Here is a 23,796-nt window from a genome sequence, read left to right as displayed (position 1 = left end):
ACCGGCCAGTTTGAATTCCAACCACCGTAATTGTAATAAGGTGGTAGGAAGTCAAATCAAGGACCATTCTAATTAACCCCTTAATTCCCTTGTGCCTAACAAATTGAATGTGTCTGTCTGTAACGCAACTGGTTATCAGGGAAAGTGCTCGAATACCTTTGGGTTGAATTCACACTATATAGAACTCAGAGGAAAAAAACAGATAATCATTAGCACTTTCTTCTTTCTTCTCTGCTTCATGGGTAACTAATGCAGCTGCTTCAAACCCTGATGAATAGATTCCTGTTTAGAGCTATTTAGTAAAAAAACAAGTTGTCTCACTCTGCACCCAATGTAGACTGTCAACTCCAATGGAGCTCCTAAATGAGGGACATTTGCATAGTCCAGTCATGATGTAATCAAGATATGGGCAATGGCTTTCTGGGTAACCACTAGGAGGTATTTTATCATCTTTCTTAATGGTTTCAGAAAAGATAAAGAGATAGCAATAGTCTGCACCTGTGGTTGAAAAGAAAGGGCTCTGTCAAGTTGAACCCCTAGGTTTATGGCTATAGATGTAGGAATAGGGGCTACACCTTAATCAGTAGGCCATAGTCTACATATATCTAAGTGGAAGCAGTCCACAAAGAATAGTCTTTTAGATTGTTCGTAGTTAAGCTTAAGACACCTGGTTGCTACTGCTGAAAGACCTCTCCGAAAGTTGCCAACCATGATGTCCTCAAGATTTTGAAATGCAAGCATCAACTAAGTATCGTTGGTATCAAATATGATGTTAATCAATCAATCAGGGATTTGTGAAGTGCGCTACTCACATGAGGGTCTTGAGGTTCTGGGGGGGGGGAGGGGTGCAGCTCTAAATCAACCGGAGAGGCAGGAGATGAGGCTCTTCCTGAAGGTGTGCAGAGTGGGGAAACGTCTGAAGTTGAGCAGAATCTCGTTCCATGTCTTTGCTGCAATGTAGCAGTATGCTCTTCCACCCCTCTGGGTCTGCGCATAAGTGGGGTTTCAGCTAAGGTGAGGTCATGAAGCAGGGGTCTCTCTTGGGTACATGGAAGGAGACTCTTTTGTTGAGGTATTGGGTCTGGTGTTGTGGAGGGATTTGTAGACGTGTGTGAGTAGCTTGAAGGTTACTCTCTTCTCAATGGGGAGCCAGTGGAGGTTTCGAAGGTGCTGGGTGATGTGTTCATGTCGTGGGATAAAGAGGACGAGTCTGACACTTGTGTTCTAGATGGTCTGGAGTTTGCGGAGCAGGGATTTGTTGATTCCGGCATAGAGGGTGTTTCTGTAGCCCAGTCTGCTTTTTATGAGTGCGTGGGTGACGATCTTTCTGGATTCTTGGGGATCCACTTGAAGGTCTTGAGAAGGATGTGGAGGGTGTTGAAGCACATGGAGGAGATGACGTTGATCTGTCGAGTCATGGTGAGGCAGGAGTTGAGTATGATGGACCGGGCGTGGTCCATGGGAGAGGGGGGTTGCCGAGGGTGGTGGGCCACCAGGTGTTGCTCCATGCTGTGGTGGTTGGTCCGAGGACATAGACTGTTAAAGCCCCATGATTAAACTATGGATGTCAGTAGGGCCAAGTAGATATTGAACAGAGTGGGACTGATTACTTAACCCTATGAGACTCCACATCTCATGTAGCAGGAAATGCTAAAGACATAGAATTGAGTACAGTTTATATATGTTTCCTTATTGAACCTAATCATGTGACAGAAATTAGTTACTTTCAGCAAAAATATATCAAATGATCAGCTGGCATGCTCTTCTTCAGGAGGAAGCGTGAGATATTTAGGGGGAGAAGATGTAATTCACAAATACAATACAGAGTTTTTTACTCACCTAAAATACCACTTCTATTTGACAACACTGAAAATTTGGTTATGCTTTGCGTAAAATGTGCAAAAGTTCCATCCTAATAAATTACTTCTGTGCTAGAGATAAGAACTTACAAAGCATAACTTAGGCCAAAATGACACTTCCAATCAATAAGAAGCAATATCCATATTTGATTATAAAAAAATATTGGTACAGACAGTGATATGTGGATTTATATATATATAACGAAAAAAACAATTAGTTGAAGTACAAAATAATACATGATTATGTGTTCACCAACCATAAGGAATTTTTGGTACACTGGCCATTGTGGAGAACATCCCAAGATATGCTTACATTAAATAGCTGGATAAAAGCTAGTAAAGCAATGCACCATAAAGGCTTACGTGTATGTACAATTTACATACAATGGCATTGCGGTTGCTGTCATATCAATGTATGCTGCGCATGCAAGCGTTGAAGCTGTGTATATTGAACTACATTGGCTGAGGCCTGTCTAAGGTCAATAATAGGTAACCTGGATCTGTCGCGCCATGTGAGCAATGGCCTGTGGCAGTTGGTAAACTGAATGTGTTTGTTTGTAATTGACAGCCTTGAATTGGACTGGTCGAGCAAATTAAACAAGTCAGTCTGTATTACCAGAATTGGGGAGGGTCATCCAAGTCTTAAGGGTGAATTTTGCCACACTTTTCCATAAATTGTAGAAAATTCAAGGGCTCTATAAGGGCAGTGTTGAAGTAAGAATCTTTACAGGAAGCCATGTAGTAAGTTCTAAGTTGTAACTTTATTTAAATTCCAGTTACAGAAGCTTAAGGTATAGCCAAGATGATAACTAGGCCAGAAAGTACGCCCCACCAGGAGCAGCCTCCTAGCTGCTCAGCCTGCTGACACCAACTGACCAAGATCATGCGCCCAACATTCTATGAAGTCATAAAATTCCATACACAACCAGGCTGAACAGCAGGAAAGGAGTAAAGAAAGAGAGAAAATGAAATGTGAAATAACATCACAACAGGCAGCAATGAAGTATTTCAACAATGTTGTGGTGTGCTGCAAAGTCTTAACATTTCCTAGAGTTTTGGTGGTTACCCTGTCCCCCCAAAAGTTGCAAATTATAGTAAAACTGCAAATATTTCAGCACAATTTCGTTAAAAATGGCTAAAGAGTTATATGAATTATAAACACTTTAAAGTTCTGATTATGCAATGGCACACATCCTATTATTTTTCGGTAATCATATTCTGGCCAGTGATGGAAAATCCTCAAAACCAGGGCAGTATGATTTCCAAACTGTGACAACACTGCAATGCCATACTAGTGACAGAAAGCTCCATCATTCTACTTTCAAATAGATTCTCAGTCATCTGTTATGACAGAGAATGTCCTTGGAAGGTGAAGAGTGAAAAAATCTAAACATAAATCACTCTCAAAATCAGAAGCCATAGACCACAGAATTATGCTACTCCTAAAGGCTCATATAGCAACATTCCTACTCAGTTACAGAGAGCAGAGTACACCCATTACATATGATATGGCTTCAGACATCAGTGGTGCTATCATCATAGAGAGCTTTATAAACAATGACTATGAAATGCCTTCACTTGTTATTATATAACCATATCAGTAATTGACCTCTGGTACTAAGCAGCAAAATAAAAAAAACTTCTGACTTCATTTTGAATTTCCCCTTAAGTAACAAATTAAAATATTATTATCAACTTGCATGAACTATGAGCCTGCCATCACCATAAAAATCAAGGCATTTACCATGAAACACATTTTCTTTCTGGATAAAGTGCTCAAATGAATCCCACAAAAAGATGGTTGTTTATGATAAAACATATTTCGTTTAAACTGCCACATTTTAATATTTGGCCCCAAACACATGTCATTTTCACAATGCCATATTATGTCTTTCATGCTTCTTTATCATCTGGTACAAGCGATTCTCACCATGTGTAGGATTTTTCATCACCATTGAGCTAGAGGTATGCTAAGAATGGCCACAGTAAGCCATGGATGAACATCACAGTGCCAGATCTAGGATAATACAACGGATATTCACCTTTATGCAAAAGTGTCAGGATTCACTCCCGGCGCTTTCATGCCCACCACAAGGAGACCTACCTGTGGGACTCTCTAGTGTTCTAATAAGCTTCTGGGCCTTCCACTGCATGCATATGCTGATTTCCAGCCTTTTGGACTTTGTTCAGAAATTCCAGTTCATTCTCGATCCATGCCACCATCTTCTTGTGGAAGCAAGTCTCCTCTTGCTAAAAACTCCATTATCTAGAATTGCCTGCTCACTGGTTTGTCTCCACCCCTGCCGATCTTAAATATACATAGTGACCGGTTTACCAAAAAAGTAGTAGCTCTGCACCCACAGAAGTACTCCTTCAATGGGTGTAAATGTACTACTTTTTTGGAATTCAAAAACCTTGGCATGAGTAGGCTTGTGAAGCGGCACCATTCTTAAGTTTCCAAGCATACTACTGGCAATCAAACACCCAATAGGTGATGGGATGAATGCTTGCAAAAATTTTTAACCATGGCAATTGCTCAGGATAGCATTCCAATCCATCGATTTTCTCCCATTGTGCCACTCTAGACAGAAGCCCACATAATGCAAATCAGTCCTGACTCCCTATGGAAACAGTCCATCCCAAAACTTGGTCATCTCACCCTTCCACCCTTCTGGTCCCTGCTTTCTTAGCTGGGAAATTAACACTATCAGTGCGGCGCATTTTCCCGCTGTGCGCTGAAGATTTAAAAATCCCGTAGTTCATGACGAGCTCAGCTCGTCATGAGCGTACGAGAGGTGTACTTCATAACGAGCTGAGCTCGTCATCAGCGTCGAATGGGTTAAAGATGTATGCCCCCCACCCGAATCTCACTGACTTAGCTATGTCCCAGAATGGACCCTGTTGGTTGTGGTATTGGTGCTTCAGATGAAGATATGGCAGAAGAAGCGAGGCCTGATTTATTGCAGAAGGCAGCCTACAGGGCAGTGTGAAATGTGGGTGGGTTTTGATAATTGATTTACACAATGGCAGTTTGTAAAGCACCCTGTTCATATGTGGTGCTACGGCACTGTGTGAACGTAATCAAATGAAGATTTAAATGCAATGCACAAACCTGCACACGGCATAAACCTACATTCCTTGCAGCACAACAGCTGCACATCTGGGGCATCCTATGCCTTTGCCCTATCACTTGTGCACTGTAGAAATATGAACTGCCTCTAACCCCAAGAGCAGCACTGCTGCACTGCAACAGCTTGAACTCTTTCCATCTCCAGACGAAGTGATTTATGAAAAACCTTCTGAGCCATTCCAATAAAGTGCATCTAGGGCTCTCCAAATGTAGATTGATCAGTAAAATAGTATAACGGACTGTGTTAAACGTTGGAGAAAGATCCAATAATGGCTTTGCTGTTCAATAATATCAGAGCAATGATACTGCCTTCATCAGAATTGGGCCTGATATATGTCAAAGCTTTGTCTGGTTCTCTGAATCCCATAATTGAATGTAATCAACTGATGGAAAGCAGCTGCATCATATGTCCCCATTCTGACTAAATACAGGTGAGCAAGGATAGATTAATCATAAAACCTAACTAAAACATGGAATCATCTCATATGTAAATACATGATATCCTCTGTCACCACTCACAACTCCACCTCTTCTACTCAAACATATATCATCTGCATTTCAGGTTATTTGGATTAACTCATCTACTTCGATACAATGGTACTCTTGACTACCTACAAATAAAGTGAAAAAGGCTTTTACTCTTCAATGGGTGGCTAAAAATTAACAAATTGTATGTGGATGTTTAGCTCCCTAGATTTGAAATGAGCTTCCTTGGTAATATAGGGCCAGATGTACAAAGCTTTTTTCCTGTCGCAAACAGCCCGATTTGCAAGCGGAAAAATATTTTTTCAAATGTGTAAAATGCAAATTGTGATTCAGCAACTTGTTACCAAATCACAATTTTGATTTGCGATTCAGTATTTGAAAGGAGTGTGTTTTGGGTATGGTATGTATTACCGAATTCTGGTCGTAAAACAGTAATACTTTACCACCATTTTGTAAGTGGTATTAACACATTCACAAATGGGAACAGGTCCCCTTGGAACCCCTTACCCTTTGACAATGTTAAAAAAAAAAAGTTTAGAACCACTGCCTGCTCTTAAAAAATGTAACTTAAAATGTAATTCTTCTATTTTTAAACCCATCCCGAAAATGGGCTGCATAAAAAAAAGGTTGCTTTATTTAAAAGCAATCACAGACATGGTGGTCTGCTGACCTCAGCAGGCTACCAGCCATGTCATGGCTGCGATTCTAATGGGTCATAAATTACGACCTACCTCATTAATATTAATGAGGCAGGCCAATTTGCGACTTACTTGGAATCGCAAAAAAGAAGTTGTACGTTTTCTTAAATAAGGAATTGCAATTCAGGATGAATCCCAAATTGGAAAATGCAATTCCTACTTTTTGTACATCTGGCCTTATGTCTGTCTATCAAGTGCATCCAAAACAATTTTAGAGACATTGTAAAGAATTTTTTCTGTGTTGTGAGAAAAAAATGGCCTCACCTTCAACACAGTAAGAATGTATTTACCTCAATAAATAAAATAAATGATTTTCTTTTTTTTTTTCAGGCAAGGAATTATACAGAGTGTGCCTGTGTTCAAAGTCGCCAAGTTATCACTCCACCGACAGTGGGGCAGCGAAGCCAACTCAGGGTGGTTATTGTCAAAACATATCTCAATGAAAATGGCTTCGCTGTGTCAGGGAAGTGTAATCGCACCTGCAATACACTTATCCCATTCCTTATCTTCCTCTTCATCGTTACCCTCATAACAGCTTGTGCCCAACCATCCGTTATCATCGTAACACTCAGGTAAATACAACAAGCAGCAGGTTAGCTTGGCTTTGTAGAAGTCAGAAACAGAATGCATGCCTGTGGATGTCTTGGCTCTATGAGTCAATGCTTTTCAGCCCTCAACTGCATATTCCCAATTTTGGAATCATTTATTTGCGAATGGCAGTTTGCTCGTGGAAATGAAAAATATCTTGACACTTGTTTCACTAAGCACAAAGTGGTGGTAAATGGCTGTACACTTCATTCAGGGCTTAAAAACAGCAGTAATTGGTTCACTAAAAGTTATACAATGTATGACTTCTTTTTATAAAAAATCCAGACTTTTCAAAAAGTGTAAAAGGTATTTCAGTTCTGAAACAAGGATTAATATTTGAGGGGAAAAATATGAACCTCAGTGTAATCTCCAATGAGTTTTGAAAATGTTATGCTTTCCTGGCAAGAACCCATTTAAGTGGATAAACATGTTTACCCTCATCCCCAGTAGAGGTTGGTGGTGGGAGTAGCTGCCGGGCGGTGACGTGGGGAGGGGCAAGATCAGGGGTAGTAATCTATGGATTACAGAGGATTACAGGTAAATAAACATATAAATAAATAAAACGAATTTTGTTGCGCGCACTGCATCCCCGAATGCGGAGCAGTGCACGCAACAAAATTCATTTTATTTATTTATATGTATACTTACCTGTAATCCTCCGTAATCCATAGATTACTACCCCCAGCCCTGCCCCTCCCCCTCCCCACGTCACCGCCCGGAAGCTACTCCCACCACTGACCGCTACTGCTCACCCCACCTGTCAGCTAAAAATGATAAATGATGGTAATAGATTCTGATGATACTTTAACAAATGCAATTATTATATTGCAATTAAGTAATTGTGTTGAATTATTTTTTTAATTGCTTCACCATTAAATCAAATTTTGTGTTATTTTATAGCTTTATAGTACTTCAATTTGTATATTTGTTGAAATATGTTTTATCTCATTATTAACTTTATTTTATGCAGATTATGGTTTAACACTTTTTTCTACATTTGAGATACAAATAACATCGCCTACAATCCACCTGGGCCGTATTACTGAAAGGGCGCCACTTTCCCTGTTTGCACCACAGCGCACCATTAATCAGGTGTGCCAGGTGAAAGCAGGTTAAGTGAACCCTATTATGAAGTATGGGTGGCCCTCAGGGCATCCACACATTCAAGATAAATACATAACATAGCAGCTGTTTAAAAACTGCCCTTTGTTTCTCTGTGCAGGCAGCAACTCGCTCGCACTTTCAAAAGGGATTAGAGATCCCCTTGGAGGAGGGTGCAGTGAGTGACTGAATCCACCACAAGGGGGATTTCTGGGGTCCATGTGATCCCCCTGTCATCCCTCAGTCAGCACACTAACAGTGTACTACCTTTTTGTGGCACATTTTCAGTGCACCTCCTAAGGGCATGTTTGCCTCTGCGTCCACATCGGTAATACAATATGCACTAGTGCTATCTGTATTAGAGAAGGTGCCATACAAGTGTCTGGGGCCCCTTCTGATACCAAAGTGCCCCGGTAGCACACAAAGCTGGTGCAAACACCCACTGCACCCTGGGGCACTTTCTGTAATACGGCCCTTGTTCAGCAAGTGGCAATGAAAACAGGTTATAACACTAGAGTAAGACAAAAAAAACAAAAAAAGAAACACAAACTTCACTCTAGTATTCCTCCTCTCCCCATCCCTCTAGACGATAAAGAGTATCTGGGCAAGTTATAGGATTTTGTCATTGGTGTTGTATGTAAAGTGCATGGCCAAGTTGCTGTAAAAAAGAAAAAGAAAAATGAGGATTTTGTGGGAATCTCGCACTTGGCAGTTGAGCGAGGTCGTCTGGAATAAGACAGAGGATTGTCTAGTATCAAGGGCCCATTAACACTGTATTCCCAGGAGAGAATCGTAATGAGTGACGCCCAGTGTTTCTCTTATGTCTCAAGTATGTGCCCTGTGCAGGGCTAGCCTTCCCTTAGACAGCACCCTAGGCAAAGCTCCATTTGGTGCCTCTCTTGAACATTCTGGTGGGGGATCTCTTGTGCTCACGTCACGTCCTGGCGGAAAACCTCAGATCAGTGAACAGCCTGTTTTACACACATTTACCAATTGACCCCTCACTTTTTTCAACTATTCAATTGCTAAACTGGAGGTGGGAGTCCATGGGAGAGGGCGGTGGAGAAGGAAGGGTGAGTGGGAAAAAAGAGGAAGCATAATGAATGTAGAAGGCCTGCACTGTGGAGGTAATGAACTGAACGGCAACCTGGAATGAAAGCATTATTCAAGGCAGCTCAGGAGGTGAGCTACATGTGCTCCTCACTCCCTGTGGGTGCCCCGGGCTTGGGCCTAGCTCGCTCACAGCAAAATCCGGCCCTGGCTCTAGGAATAGTGTAATTGTCTCTATGTCTCCTACAGTTTATGCCGCCAGTCTATAGTCTTCAGGACTGTGTGCCTCGCGCAGTGCAGCAAATTCACCTGTAAAGCCATGATGATAGTGACTGTTAGTTGTTTTCCTCTCAAAGATCTGTCGTATCTACTGCCTGAAAATGGCCGTTCCAAGAGAACCAGTCAAGGATGCCACAGAATCTGTACTTCAAAGGCCAAGTCTAACTGCTTGATGATATACGCACACTTTTATGTAACTTGGGATGATTCCAAAGAAGATGTGTTTGGGTGCCAGTAGCTCCACATTGCCTCCAACATTTTTCTGGTTTTGATTTGATATCTGGGGTATGACACCAAAACGTGAGAATTGTGTGATGGGTTTCTCTAAGAGCCATGCTGCCTGTCCCACTGTCTCTGTCCATGTGTTTTCTTTTTCAAGATCAGGCCCACTAGTTGTTGATAAAGGGCTGATGTTACCTTGCAGTCATGAGCCCCTTCCTTCAGCCATTTTTCAAAGGATGTGAGAGAACGAGCTACCCCATTCTTCATCAACAGGTGGAAAATCTAGAGCCTTATCTCCAAGTATGCAAACCTCTCTTTGAAAGGTTATGTTGTTTTTATGTGTTCAAATGCATTTATTTCACCATTTTGAAACAGAGAGCCACCCAAAAACATCTACTCCCCCTCTAACCTAGATACCTTTGCTTACCAGTAGTTGGGGAGAAGTCTGAATGGAAGAAAATGGGAGTACATTATGATGGTAGGATGGTAGGCTAAGGTGCTTGCTTACCTTGTCCCACACAGACAACGTAGCCCTAGTCAACGGGGAAGAATATAATCTCCAGCTCCTCTGAAGGTGATACAGCCCTTGCACAGCAGAGTAACTTCTATTAAGTAATCTATGTAACACCACAGCTTGCTTATCTCCACTTTCTGCCGTATCACCACCCATCAAAGATTAGCAGCTCGGTAATATGTCAGAATATGTCATCAACCATTATAATATCCTGTTCGCTGATCTCTGAGTCCTCCTCGCCATAAGAATTTGGTTATTAGGGTTTGATAGGTTTGCAGTAAGACTCCTGGATCAGTTAAGGGTTTTGTTTGGAATACGTATATAATCTTAGGCAGGATGGTCTATCCATGGAAAGTATTTCATCAGCCATTCTGTGCCAAGCATAATTGTTACCATCTGCATGTAATATGGCTTAAGTGAATTCCTAGGTAAGTTATTGCCCCAATGCCCCATGCCAAAGGGATCATTGCCTTCAAAAGACCAATTTGACAAAGCAATTGAATTAAGGTTGATGGCCTTAATATTGATCTTAAAGCCAGGCATAACCCACTATTTTTCTAGCTCCTCCAACAAAGTGGCAGATGAGCCATCAAGTGCCTCATGGAGCTGGTATGTCGTCCATGAAGATTGTGAATATAAATAGTTATTCCTCCCATTTAACACCCTTTATTTAATCTCTCTGTCTAATTATGTTAGCTAGTGGATCTTGATTCAGTGCAAAGTGGAGAGGTGAGAATGGACAGCGTTGTCTTCTGCCCCTTTCTATTGATATCAGTAAGCAGATAACACCAATAATCATAATGAAGGCTTTAGGGGAGCACTAACTCATCAGGGCCAATGTGCAAAAGCATTGGCCTAAACCCAATGAGTGAAGAAACTAAGCCATAAACATCTAGTCCACCCTGTGAAATGCTTCTCAGCATTGAGCAAGAATAGAAGGACATTCCTGCAATATATTTGGGCTCCCTCGACAGTGTGAATACATTTCTTAGAAGCATCCTCACATTGGCAACCTGGTATGAAACCTTATTGATATGGTTCTATTATCTTTGGAAGCAGTGGACCCAAACGGGTCACCACTATATTAGTGCAGAGTTTTATGTTTATGTTTTGGCTTATAAAGAAATAGGATATAGGAGGAGCAGAGCGTATGCAATACCATGCCAGGCCCAGTCCTCCCTGAACCAGAACACAAGCAACAATGGGTTTAAATGCTACACCAAGTGATGATTGCCAGTGCTTATACTCATTGAAAACTTTCATCTCATCACCTTTTGAGTGTATGATGTAATGCCCTAAGTGGCAAGAGAATGCCCATACATGTGTGCAACTGAAACCAAGCTGCACCCGATTGATAAGTCCAATTAGAGCTAACCTGGTCTTGGCATGCATATATTCTGGTTCATGGGAGACTTGGCCTGGCACTTCAGCTGGACTGTTCCTATTGCACAGGCTCAAGACTGATTTGCATATGACTGGGTCCAAACTGATGTGGTATGGTGGGTAAAAGAACGATGGGTTGAAATGCTATTAAAAGCGATTGCCAGTGGTTAGACCTATTAAAACATTCCTCCTGTCACCTTTTGTGTATTTGATATAGTCAGAAATAGCCTTCCGACCCCCCCCTCACCTTTCTAACAGGGTTATGCTGTAAAATCTCATTACGCCACCATAAATGGTTACCCTGTGGGGAGTGTGGTGTTTTTATTGAGATTAAAATTAGTGTGTGGTTAGAGAGGTGTTTGTGAACAATAGATACATCCTCAATAAAGGCAGATAGGTCAAGGTGATCATATAATTTGTGGGGGGGGGGTGGCTGTGGTGAAACAAGTGTTGGCTATTTGATCAACAATATCTAGCCTTCTCCCTGCTTTATCAAAGACTGTCTTTTTATAGTGGAAGCAAAAGAGTTAATGCCTAGTATGACTACACCTGCTCATTTTGTTCTATGTGAGGAAAATAATTATATGGGGATAAAAATCAATTTCATCCTAGGCTAATCTGACCTTCACAATTGTGTTCCTATAATGTGATCATTTTCCAAACATTTCTTGCAAACTTGTGGAATTCAGGCAAAGTTCGAAATCCATGAAATCCTCATTGATAGATGTTAATCATATAATGCCACCTTTTATGTCTCTGGTATCACAGGGTTAAAAAAAGATCAGGGGTGTGAAGAAGGTTATCAGCTGCAACGTCAAGTGTCATAGTTACATTTTTTAGAGAAAATTGATACGATCTTAGACATGCGGCATCAGCATTATACTAAGGGCAAGTGGTGTTCTTTTATCTCTAAAGGTAATTGCACTTCTTCTGCAATGCAGAGTTAATTATTTCCTCCAATTTTCTTGCTTGGTCAGTCTTAAAATTCCTCTGAACTCCCTTACATGAATAGTTTTTGATTTTCTCAGGACTTGTTTCATCATAGGTTGAAATGCGGTATGAATTTCTCACTGTTATTGTCCTTGTGGGAATAAGGAGCTGGCAAGCATTAACTTTTTTGTTATAGAGAAACAAAAAGTGTCAGTGGGATTAGCATGTTTACAGTATTTTGATGGTGTGCACCATATAGTGGTATTTAACGATTAGCATCAAAATTGTTGAAGAACACTGCGTCCGAGTAAAATGAGAGCAGCTTTGTTCTTGAAGATTTCTTACAAGGGTGACCCAAAGAGCATTCATGTATTTGAAGCAGCTACTTCTCAAGGTGACAGAAGGGTAGAATATGGTTGGGGGAGGAGAAGACTAAATACAATGGTAAATGTTGTCCCACATTCACACATATGATGCCGTCTTCAAAGAACTGAAGTGAGCTAAATTATGCATAAATGACTAAATCTGAAATTGGGTTGAAATAGTGCACAAAGTAATCTGTACCTCAATTTCAGCAGTTGGCAGCAGAGGTGCAGTAGGCCTGGGCGTAATTTTAATTAAACTGGCAGACTCAGAGTAATTTTGTTAATTCTGCGTTACTCTTAGATGCAGAATCACTGATAAGATAGATTATGCCTGCTTGCGTAATTAAGAGTCATTTAGGGTAAACAACCTAGTGATTGACTTTGTGCTCTGCTGGATTTAGCGCTATTTCTTAACATAAAATGCATCCTCGCTTCCATTTTGGATGCCTGGAGTAATTTGGGGGTGGGGGGAATTCTTCCCCAACAGCACATTTAAAGCTATTTCTTATTGGAGAAGGCCTTCTAATGCCCATTTTGGACAGAAGGGGGCATTTTGTGATAGAAAATAGAGCTAAATGCCTCGGCTAAACTGGGTGAAAATCCTACCTCGAGTACTTACCATTCATCTTGTGTTGCATGTAGCACTATTTCTAGTGCAAAATGCATTCTTGCTCTGATTTTGGAAGTGAGGGGACATTTTTTAATTAAGAAATTACGCTAAATGCAGAATTACTCTTCTTGCAGAATTATGCATATCACTGAATTTGTAGGTAATTCTGTGTGAATACACTACACTGAATTATGTGAGTTGCACCCACCCCTACAGTGCAGAAATGAAAAGAAATCAGGAGATCTACTCCAGGTATGTGCTACTGGGGAAGTAAAATAAGTGTTTATGTTCATCATAGGCTTTGGCATTGTGAACAAGTTAACTAAAAGCAGTAATTCAGAATTGTGACCCTGGTTTAGGGCATATCCAGCCTGTTTCTCGGAGACACCTACCTTAACCTCGCCATCCAGTGGAATCATTGAAAGTTCTTCTGGTTCATGGTAGGGAGAAGGCTGTGACTTTTAAAGGTCTTGACCTTCAGCCTGTGCTCCGTATCTAGAGACTTCAGAAAGTGATTGTCTCCTGGGGTGGCCCATCTCTCCAGGTATGGGAATCATGTCTTCCCCTCCCTGGAAGCTGCAGATGAATCATTCAAGAATATATATATATATATGACTATCATTTTCTTAGGCACACCTCTTAATGCTTATTGCTGCAGGATCTGACCTTAAAACCATAGAGCCCATGCTTTACTGGAGTGGTTGGCCTTGATTAGAAAGTCAAATGTGGTGGCAAATGACATCCTGCATCAGCGTAACATCACATGTCATATCAAAATGTGCACCCTGAAAGAAGAGCTTTATCTGTAATGGGTGCAAGTATCCAGAGACTAGCAAGACGAGGTTCAGGTGCCAGACCACATGAACGGCGGGCTCCTTATGCTTTCATATTCACCATCTTCATCTAACAGCAGGGATTCTGTTGCATGCTCTGAACTTTTAGGTCACCATGTTCATGAAAGTATCCTTGGAAGGTTGGAGGGCCCAACGGAGGTCACTCTCAACCAAGGATCTATGGTCCAATTCCCAACGACTGTTCACATTAGTGTTCTTGAGTTCTTAGTGGAGCTGAAGGAGTTCCAAGCTTAGGTTTCTGTGAGATTGTTTACGGAGATGGCAGATGACACACCAACCATGTTCAACATCCACAAGCTAAGCAAGACCTATTAGCCCATCCCATTTCCTGTTCAAGGACGATCTGAACATCTGGACTTGGCTGGAAAACTGAACAACAGTGCCATCAGGCTTCAACAATGAAGAATGAATGATCTATGCAGAGCAAAGTGAGACTAGCTGGATGGGAATGTTACTGGTTGGGAGTAAACAACCTTTTCAGTGATTGGGGCATTCTGAGAATCAAACTTTTTGTGGCTTGGAGAGATAGGTTATTTAACGCACACGGCACCGCTAGTGGCTTCAGTGAGGTGTATAATATGTTTTTCTAGCACATTGAACTTGATATTTGCATAAAGCCCTATCAAAAAAGAATTATCTCTATTAACTGTCGATTTTCAGTTGTGTGTTAAGGTCACTAAAAAGGTTAAAGTACTAGCTGGGGACAATTTGAGATTAGGGAACCAGGGAATTTTGGAAAGGTGATTTCCACTTTGGAAGCATGCCCACTTTGTACACTGCTTTGCTAATTTTAGAGCTGCCACTGTTAGATGCGCTCTAATTGTTCAGGGTTGGCCTCCATAAATGAAGGCTGCAGCACGGACCCGCAGCCTGAACAGATATGCACCACTAGTTGTTGCAGCGGGTGGGTGTAATTAGTTTTTTTAGGATCTTATCCATATGGCCGGGATGCCTGTCACCCCCTCCCAACACAATCCCCAAGGATGGGAAGACGGACGCAGTTCTGAATTTTTGGAAGGCGGGAGGGAGTTACCCTCCCGGCCGTATTTATTAAAATATGAAACAAAATAAAAACATTAAATAAAAGTTTCATATCATGTACAATTTTCATTTATTACATTTCGATGAAGACATGTTCATTGGCTAACCTTAACAAATCTCTAATACAAAGGTTTTCCTAGCCGAGTCTAACATCCTGCAAATGCATACTTTCTAAATTAAAATTGTACATCCTAGCATTACGGGCCAACGGCAAGGTCGCAACCGGTGTCAGATCCCTACTACCAAAACTCTCGCCCTCACGGTGTGAGTGGCGGCCGCGCAGAGGACTGTACCCTCTGTGCCAACTCCAATTTCCCTTGTCTTGTTGGGGGCCCCCCATTTCAACTCGACGCCATCTTAAAGGTCGTCCGAGGACCCTTGTGAGGTGTCTGTAAGAAGGCAGCGTGGACTCCCCCTCCCACCCCACACTGTCTATCACATCCGCCGTCGCGGATATCCGGGCCCCGGGAAATTCGTAGGAGGGGCATATAGCCGCCTCCTCCCCTGGAAGGGGCCTATGGCCGTCTTCCCCTAGGCGACCCATACTTAGTGGGTGCCGCCTCCCCATGGGAGGGGCCAATGGCCGCCTCCCCCCGGGCGCTCCCATCCATAGTGGGTGGTGCCCCCCTCTAGGGACCTTGAAATTACTGCTCACCGATCATGACCTTACCGCCCGACCAAAAAATAAATACGACATTTGATTACCTACTAAGGGAGAAAACATCATCCTGTTTATTTGCAATGTTTGTCTATACTACAGGAAAACAGTACCTTTAGACAGAAATCATATCATTCAACTAGACCTTCATATACCGCTAAACAGGGGGAAGAAGATGTTATCAGAGAAAATTCTTTATTGCAGAACTAATATTGCCATAAGGGGCTGGTGGGTGGGTCAAAATTGCTCCTTGTTCCGTCGAGGGCTCACGTGCAACGAGTGGGTGCAGCTTCCAAGCACAGGAACAAGAGGTTGCTTCTTCGGATTCCCGCTCTCTTTATTCCTCTTCGGGAGGGCGTGAACCCTCCGCCGGACGCCTACTGGGCGTGGCCATCGATGTAGGTGTCTAGGACAACCCCTCTTGGGCAGGAAAAAGGCGCGCCCCGGCTACGCCGCTTCGGGCATACCAGCCGTGACACGCCCCGCCCAAAATGGTTTCCCGGGAGGATCCGGGCCCCCAACCATACGTTCGGGGGGACCGAGTGGTCGCCCCTTTCCATATGGCCGGGATGCCTGTCACCCCCTCCCAACACAATCCCCAAGGATGGGAAGACGGACGCAGTTCTGAATTTTTGGAAGGCGGGAGGGAGTTACCCTCCCGGCCGTATTTATTAAAATATGAAACAAAATAAAAACATTAAATAAAAGTTTCATATCATGTACAATTTTCATTTATTACATTTCGATGAAGACATGTTCATTGGCTAACCTTAACAAATCTCTAATACAAAGGTTTTCCTAGCCGAGTCTAACATCCTGCAAATGCATACTTTCTAAATTAAAATTGTACATCCTAGCATTACGGGCCAACGGCAAGGTCGCAACCGGTGTCAGATCCCTACTACCAAAACTCTCGCCCTCACGGTGTGAGTGGCGGCCGCGCAGAGGATTGTACCCTCTGTGCCAACTCCAATTTCCCTTGTCTTGTTGGGGCCCCCCATTTCAACTCAACGCCATCTTAAAGGTCGTCCGAGGACCCGTGTGAGGTGTCTGTAAGAAGGCAGCGTGGACTCCCCCTCCCACCCCACACTGTCTATCACATCCGCCGTCGCGGATATCCGGGCCCCGGGAAATTCGTAGGACGGGCATATAGCCGCCTCCTCCCCTGGAAGGGGCCTATGGCCGTCTTCCCCTAGGCGACCCATACTTAGTGGGTGCCATCTCCCCATGGGAGGGGCCAATGGCCGCCTCCCCCCGGGCGCTCCCATCCATAGTGGGTGGCGCCCCCCTCTAGGGACCTTGAAATTACTGCTCACCGATCATGACCTTACCGCCACAGGCCGGATAGTTGACCGGCTATCCGGCCCCCCCACAAACTCCTCCTAAAGGTCATGCTTTCTTAAACCCCTTAGCCACGCTATGAAGTCTCCTATGAGTAAGACATTCCCCTCCCGGGACAAGTGAACCCCATCATCGAGATACATGTGATCACCCCAAATACACCCATGCGGAATACTGTGCAACTGCGCCGAGCGAAACAACCTACCAATTTTGTTGTTGACCTTCTTCACTGAATGGTTCAGTGCTGACACCGAGAGGCCCCCCAGCCACCCCTTCCTGGGAATCATGTGGGATCATGCAATCGTGCTTCTTCTTGCCAGCCAGCTAACGGTGGACAAAACTCGCTCGAGCAATGCTCGCTTACCGAGTGTCACCATGTCATTGCCCCCCAGGTGTACTATGATTACAGATGGCGGTGACCTCTGCCGCCCTAAGAGTTCCTCGACAAAAGATTCAAAATGGTCAATACAGAGCCCGCCCCTTCCGTGGAAGGTCACTCTGTACCCGTATTCCCCAGCTGCGTGAGTTGCGTCACCTGCTTTGAATACGTCCCCGGCCCGCCTCACGTATGAGTGGCCCACGACCCACACCACTCTCTCCTCAGCCGGTGATCTCTGACCGCTGGTCCCCTGGTGCCGGGTCGACTGCAAATTCCGCCCCGCATAACATGCTCGCGAAACTGTAAATCAAACAGAAGACAAGAAGCGTGAGTGCATGGAACTTGACTTCATAACATGTACAACCGCACATACCTTTTAAAACAATTCGAGGACCATCGTCCTAACAGTTTCACCTCTTCGGCACTCTGACCCCTGGCTGTAGCCTCAGTAGCCGCCCCTATCCTGAAGGAGTGGGTCCCAAAATCGCACGGGTCCAAGCCCGCCGCTGCGATTGCCAATGCTAGCACCCTCTGAAACTGAAACCTCGTCAGTGGGGTGGCATCAAAGTGTCTCAGCAGACTCCCACCCCATGTATCCGCCCTCAGCGCCAAATGTTCCTCAATGCACTTTACCGGGCACATGGGGGACCCTCGCATGCGCTGGACAACAACACTGTCTCCCATAGCTCTCTGGTCAGTCTTGGACTTAGCTATCGTGACTACCATTGAATCACCCCTAATCAGGATGTGATCCCGACACAGACCTCCCTCCACATCTTTCTTATTCTTTGAGACCAGTTCGCTCACCCGCATAGCCCCATGGAACGCTAATGCGAAAGCGGCCCGGAACAGAACTGCTTCGAAATGGGAGGAACATGTCGTGGGTAGTATCGACATAAGCAGGGACAACCTTTCTAACCCAATCGGGCGCCTCTCGTCTACTCTACGACCTTCAAGGCGTTGCCATCCACGAAGGGCTTTCTTTACCAAAAAGGAAGATGTCGGGTCCTTGATGCCATGCACCTGCGCCATGAATGAAATGGCCGCCCGGTGCCTATTGGCCGTTGCTACTGATCGGCCTTCCCTGTGTAATGCTACCAGAAACTTTAGGAAGCAATCCTCCTGACCCCATTTCTGATCCCCTGCCGGACCCAAAAATGCACAATAGGAACGAAATGCTCCTTCGTATGCCTTCCTCGTCCTGGGGGCTAAGCTCGCTGCCACGAGGTCTTGTAATCCGGGGCACCGAGTAGCCAGAGTACTTCGGGGAATGGTGCCGCCGCTAGGTCCGCAGTAGGTAGATAACCCCTGAACGCCTGCATATGTGAACGAGAGAGTGCATCAGCGGCATGATTCAGTACACCCGGCACATGTTTCGCCCTGAACTGTACATTCAGTCTCATGCAAAGTAGTACAATTTCCTTCAACAATCTCAATATCCATTTGCAGCGTGCTGCCTGATTATTTATACATTCAACAACAGTCATATTGTCGGACCAAAATACCACAGAGCGATCTCTGAACTCGTCCGGCCATGCCATCAGAGCCACAAAAATTGGGAATAGCTCGAGGAACCCAATGTTACTCGTGAGACTGCTGGTGTGCCACCATGTCGGCCATGTTTGCGCCGACCATCGGTTACCAAGAATGGCGCCAAATCCCACGCTCCCTGCCGAGTCAGTCCACAAACCTAGCTCGTCCGAAGACGCTGGTGGCTTGTTCCATACCACTCGACCGTTGAAGTCCGCCAGAAATGCCAACCAGATGCGCATGTCCTGACGAACCTCTGCAGACAGTCTCGTGCGGTGGTGTCCTTCCTTGAGACCAACCATAGCTTGTGCAATAGAGCGTGAAAAGGGGCGGGCCATTGGTATCACTCTAAGGGCAAAGTTAAGCTGACCCACTGCTTGTTGTAACTGATGCAGGGTCACCTTCTCCTTACTAAGGCACAGTTCCAGGGAAGCCCTAAATTTTGCTACTTTCCCTACCGGTAAACGGAAACATCCCTCCACAGAATCGAGCTCGATTCCAAGAAACTCCAGTGAAGTAGATGGTCCCACCGTCTTACCTGGTGCCAATGGCACTCCGAATTCCTTCATGAGAATGCAAAATTCCTGTAACGCCTGCGCACATTTTGTGTCGCCGGCTGCCCCCAAGAACAGAAAATCATCTAAGTAATGCATAACATGGCTATGCCCAGTGGCCTCGGTGAATGCCCATTCCAAAAAACAGCTGAATTTCTCAAAATAAGCACAAGAGATGGAGCAACCCATTGGCATACATCTATCCATGTAGTAACGTCCTTGGAACACAAAGCCTAACAGACGCTGATCCTGTGGGTGTACCGGGAGCAACCGAAACGCTGACTCGATATCTGACTTTGCCATCAGCGCTCCGGGCCCCAGGCGATTCAACATGGTGACGGCATCATCGAAGGATGCATACCGCACCGAACAAACTCCCGGGTCAATCGCATCGTTCACCGAGAGACCCTTTGAGCTGACAAGTTGTGGATCAGCCTAAATTCCCCCGGGTCTTTTTTGGGGACCACTCCTAACGGGGAAAAGATGAAATTTGTTACTGGCGGGTGCCGGTATGGGCCCGCAACCCGGCCCAGGGTAACCTCTTTTGCAATCTTCTTCTCCACCACCGCTGAATTATGCAGAGTCGATAGTTGGTTTCTACAAAGTGGTTCCCCACGAAAATCCCCCGCCGGGATGTGGAAACCATATAAGAATCCATCTCTCAACACCCCAGCGGAGACATGATCAGGGTATTTGTTTAGCCAGGGGATCATTGCCGTGACATCAACGGGGGTAGGTAACGGTACACAGTGGTCCACCTCAGTCTTGTTTGGACCCTCCTCTACCTCCCGACCCGCCATTCTTGGATCTGCATGAACTCTCCGGGTGCGAGGAATTCCCACAACCCGCACACGCATGTCTGAACTTACATGTCCCTTGTGGTCTGGTGCAGTTGCCCCTGTTAAAGCTCCAACAGACCCCTCTCTTTCCCCCATTCCCACCAGTCTTTGCTTGGTGGTCGCCACCGGCGCCCGCTCGAAAGGGCACCGCGGGCTGTTGGCGGGAAAACCCCGACCCATTCCCGCCTGGCGAGGACGTCTTCGTCGCGCCCGGCAGGAGCTGCTTCTGCCAAGAAATCGAGTCGAGACAATCCCACGTCAGAGATGAATCGCACTCTTTGGCCTTACGGAATTTCATATCGGAACCCATCCATTCATTCCCCTCATACGTTTCATAAAAATCCATTATTCGTGCCTGATAGCAAGACAATTCAGGCAAAACCTCGGGCTTACGTTCCCCAATAATTGCAGTAAACATCGCAAAGGCCTTGGCCCAATTTGTGATTGTCTCATCCACCCTGAATCCCGCCATCTTGGCTCGCCAGACACTCGGGTGCCACAAATCTTTCTGCGTCTTAGCATACTCCATCTCGCGATGGTCAGTCAGCAGAGAAAACATATTTACATACTTATCAGCCCATATCAATACTTTCGTGGCCAACGGGATATGTTGAACCACTTTCTCCCGTCTTGAGGGCAAAGAGCCCCCCCCGCAATTGGTAATGCCTGCTTACCCGGCTCGGTTGTCGTTCCCGCTGTTTTTTCGACGCCAGCTGCCGATCCTTCCGGGGTAACCTGTGGGGGGACAAGAGGGAGATTCGCTTTTGCGGCATCTCGCGACTGCCGCAACTGCTGCATTAGTAACCTGGCCTCTTCGGCCGTGTCTCGAGGTGCCGTAGCACCCCCTGTTTTTCTGCCGAGCCATGCGGCCAACTGGGCGGCCAATTCAGGAGGCATGTCCTCCTCGTTGGCGGGCGTAATCACAACCGGAATCGGCTGACCCGCGTCAAGGATTGGTACCGGGGCATCGACTGGAATGGCAGGGCTCGCCGGGGGTACCTCGGGGATCGGAACCACCCCCCCTGCCGCCCTATTCCTGACCCGTTTCCCCCTACCCTCGGGGGCAACTCCCGGCAATGCCGGGCCTATTACCTTCTTTGGTTTAGCCGGATTGTTCATCGCAGCCATCTGCTTCTTCATGTTCGCCATATCTCTTACCAGCATGCGAAGCATCTGGTCAGTCCCGGACTTCTTTCCTGCCTTCTTGCCAGGCATTGTTATCGAATATTCGATCCAAGTTGATCAACACGGTCCTGGATCCTTAGCCTCGAAGTCGCTGAAAGAGAAACACAAGAGTTACAAGTTCTCAAAATTGCTCCTTGTTCCGTCGAGGGCTCACGTGCAACGAGTGGGTGCAGCTTCCAAGCACAGGAACAAGAGGATGCTTCTTCGGATTCCCGCTCTCTTTATTCCTCTTCGGGAGGGCGTGAACCCTCCGCCGGACGCCTACTGTGCGTGGCCATCGATGTAGGTGTCTAGGACAACCCCTCTTGGGCGGGAAAAAGGCGCGCCCCGGCTACGCCGCTTCGGGCATACCAGCCGTGACACGCCCCCCGCCCAAAATGGTTTCCCGGGAGGATCCGGGCCCCCAACCATACGTTCGGGGGGACCAAGTGGTCGCCCCTTTCCATTGCACTTGATATTTTTCTAAAGCCTTTTTAAAGTCTTTAATAATCGCAATTAAATGTTGAATTTTAATTGTGTGATAAGGTGACTAAAATGGAAAGTACTAGATGGGGCCAATTTGATAAGGGGGAAAGCGGAGAACTTTGGATAGGTGATTTGCAATTGGAAACACGCCCACTTTGTACTCTGCTTTGCTCATTTTAGAGCCAACATTTTTGGATGTGCTCTAGTCGTTTCGGGTGGGCCTCCAAAATGAAGGCAGCAGACATGTGCAGCGGGTGTGCTGCTGGTGCTCTGAAGGCAAGCCCACCTGCACCCGTCCTTGTTAGTAGCGGCTCCTCGAGGGAGTGCTGTGGGCGGTGAGGAGGGGGAGGGGCAGGGTAAGGGGTAGAAAACTCCGGAATACGGCCGGATTTGAGTTATTAATTAAATAAATAAATAAAATTAATTACAATGCACGCTGCATCTCCAGTTGGTGTTGCAGCGCGCACAAAAGCTAACAGGGTTTATTGTTGGGGGAGGTGGGCAGTATGCCAAAGCCCAGAGATGGCAGAAGCCCTGTCTCTGCCTGCCTCACTCACCACATTCTGATTTGCCTACTGCTACAGCAGGCCATTTTAGATAAAAATGCTTCCGCTAACATGATGGGAGTAGTTTTGCCACAAATGTGATGCGGGTTGGGCCGCCATATCATCAAGGCCTGCTTAGCATTACTTCTATGTTTCATAGTTTCAAATCCCCATGGGGTTTTGTTTCTTCAAAATAAAAAACTAACAGCTATGATGAGTTGGGAGTCTTCTCCCGTGCCTGAGGCCTATTTCTGATTCTGTATACAGTGGAGTCGGGCACAAAAAGTTACGGTGGCCCTTCTGAGGATGCCAACTAAAGGTTTCCATAAGCAGAGCAAGCTGGGACTCCAGAAGCTTTGTATTTTCCCACTTCTAAATGAGGCAGAGGAATTCCAACTTAGGCAGGTTGGGAGACTCACTGATGTTCTACTAAACTCTAAGGGATCCCCAAATAGCACCTCTTCTTTCTGATTTCATTAGTAAATTGTGCTTCTCTAAATAAAATGTGATTTATGTATCAGGTAATGCAATATTTAGAATGCAGTACAATAATTCTACTGTTTATTATCTGAAGTGTTTCCCTATTTAAAAAAAGTATTTTATTTCCCTTTTAGGTCAGTGGAAGAAGGGGAGAGGCCATTTGCATTAGGCATGCAATTTGTTTTACTACGAACTCTTGGTAAGGATTGCATCATGGTGCACATAGAGGACTACATGCAGGGCCACTGGAATTATGCGGCATGGGAGGGTCAAATTATGCAGTAGGGTTGAGAAAATTATGCAGCAAGAAAAAGCAAAGTATGCAAAGTAATGCAGCACATTTGTGATAGTATTGCTTCATTACACTGTCAATCAGTCAATCAATCAATCAGGGTTTATAAAGTGCTGCTACTCATCTGTGAGGGTCTCACGGTACTGGGGGAGGGGAGGAGCTGCTGATCTGTCTGAGTGCTGGGGTTCAGTCAAGAAGCCAAGTCTTAAGGTCGTTCTGGAATTGGGTGAGTGACAGGTATTGTCTGAAGTGGAGAGGCAGGGTGTTCCAGTTCTTGCAGGCGAGGTGTCATTTCTAAGCTTGTTAATACTGTCAGGGCATTGGTTAGACCTCACTAGTACCAATTTAAATCCTAAATGTAGCAATAAGCAACAGAAAGATGACCAGTCAAGCTGTGCAAAGGGCCTTCCACTATGCG

At 45.1% G+C, this 23,796-nt stretch overlaps 1 protein-coding gene across 1 annotated transcript in view; it reads left to right on the top strand.

The window, feature by feature from the left end:
• SLCO5A1 (solute carrier organic anion transporter family member 5A1) overlaps nt 1-23,796 on the top strand; it is a 372,433-nt gene that overhangs the window by 313,922 nt on the left and 34,715 nt on the right. The window contains exons 7-8 of the mRNA XM_086965856.1: nt 6,504-6,745; nt 23,221-23,285. Coding sequence (XP_086821982.1) covers nt 6,504-6,745; nt 23,221-23,285 — 307 coding nt within the window. The remainder of the gene's footprint in view (nt 1-6,503; nt 6,746-23,220; nt 23,286-23,796) is intronic.

Source organism: Lissotriton vulgaris, chromosome 4_1 (assembly GCF_964263255.1).
Source record: "Lissotriton vulgaris chromosome 4_1, aLisVul1.2, whole genome shotgun sequence".
Taxonomy (NCBI): Eukaryota; Metazoa; Chordata; class Amphibia; order Caudata; family Salamandridae; genus Lissotriton; species Lissotriton vulgaris.
The sequence above is the reverse complement of the archived record's forward strand: the minus strand, read 5'-3'. Positions and strand labels throughout refer to the sequence as shown.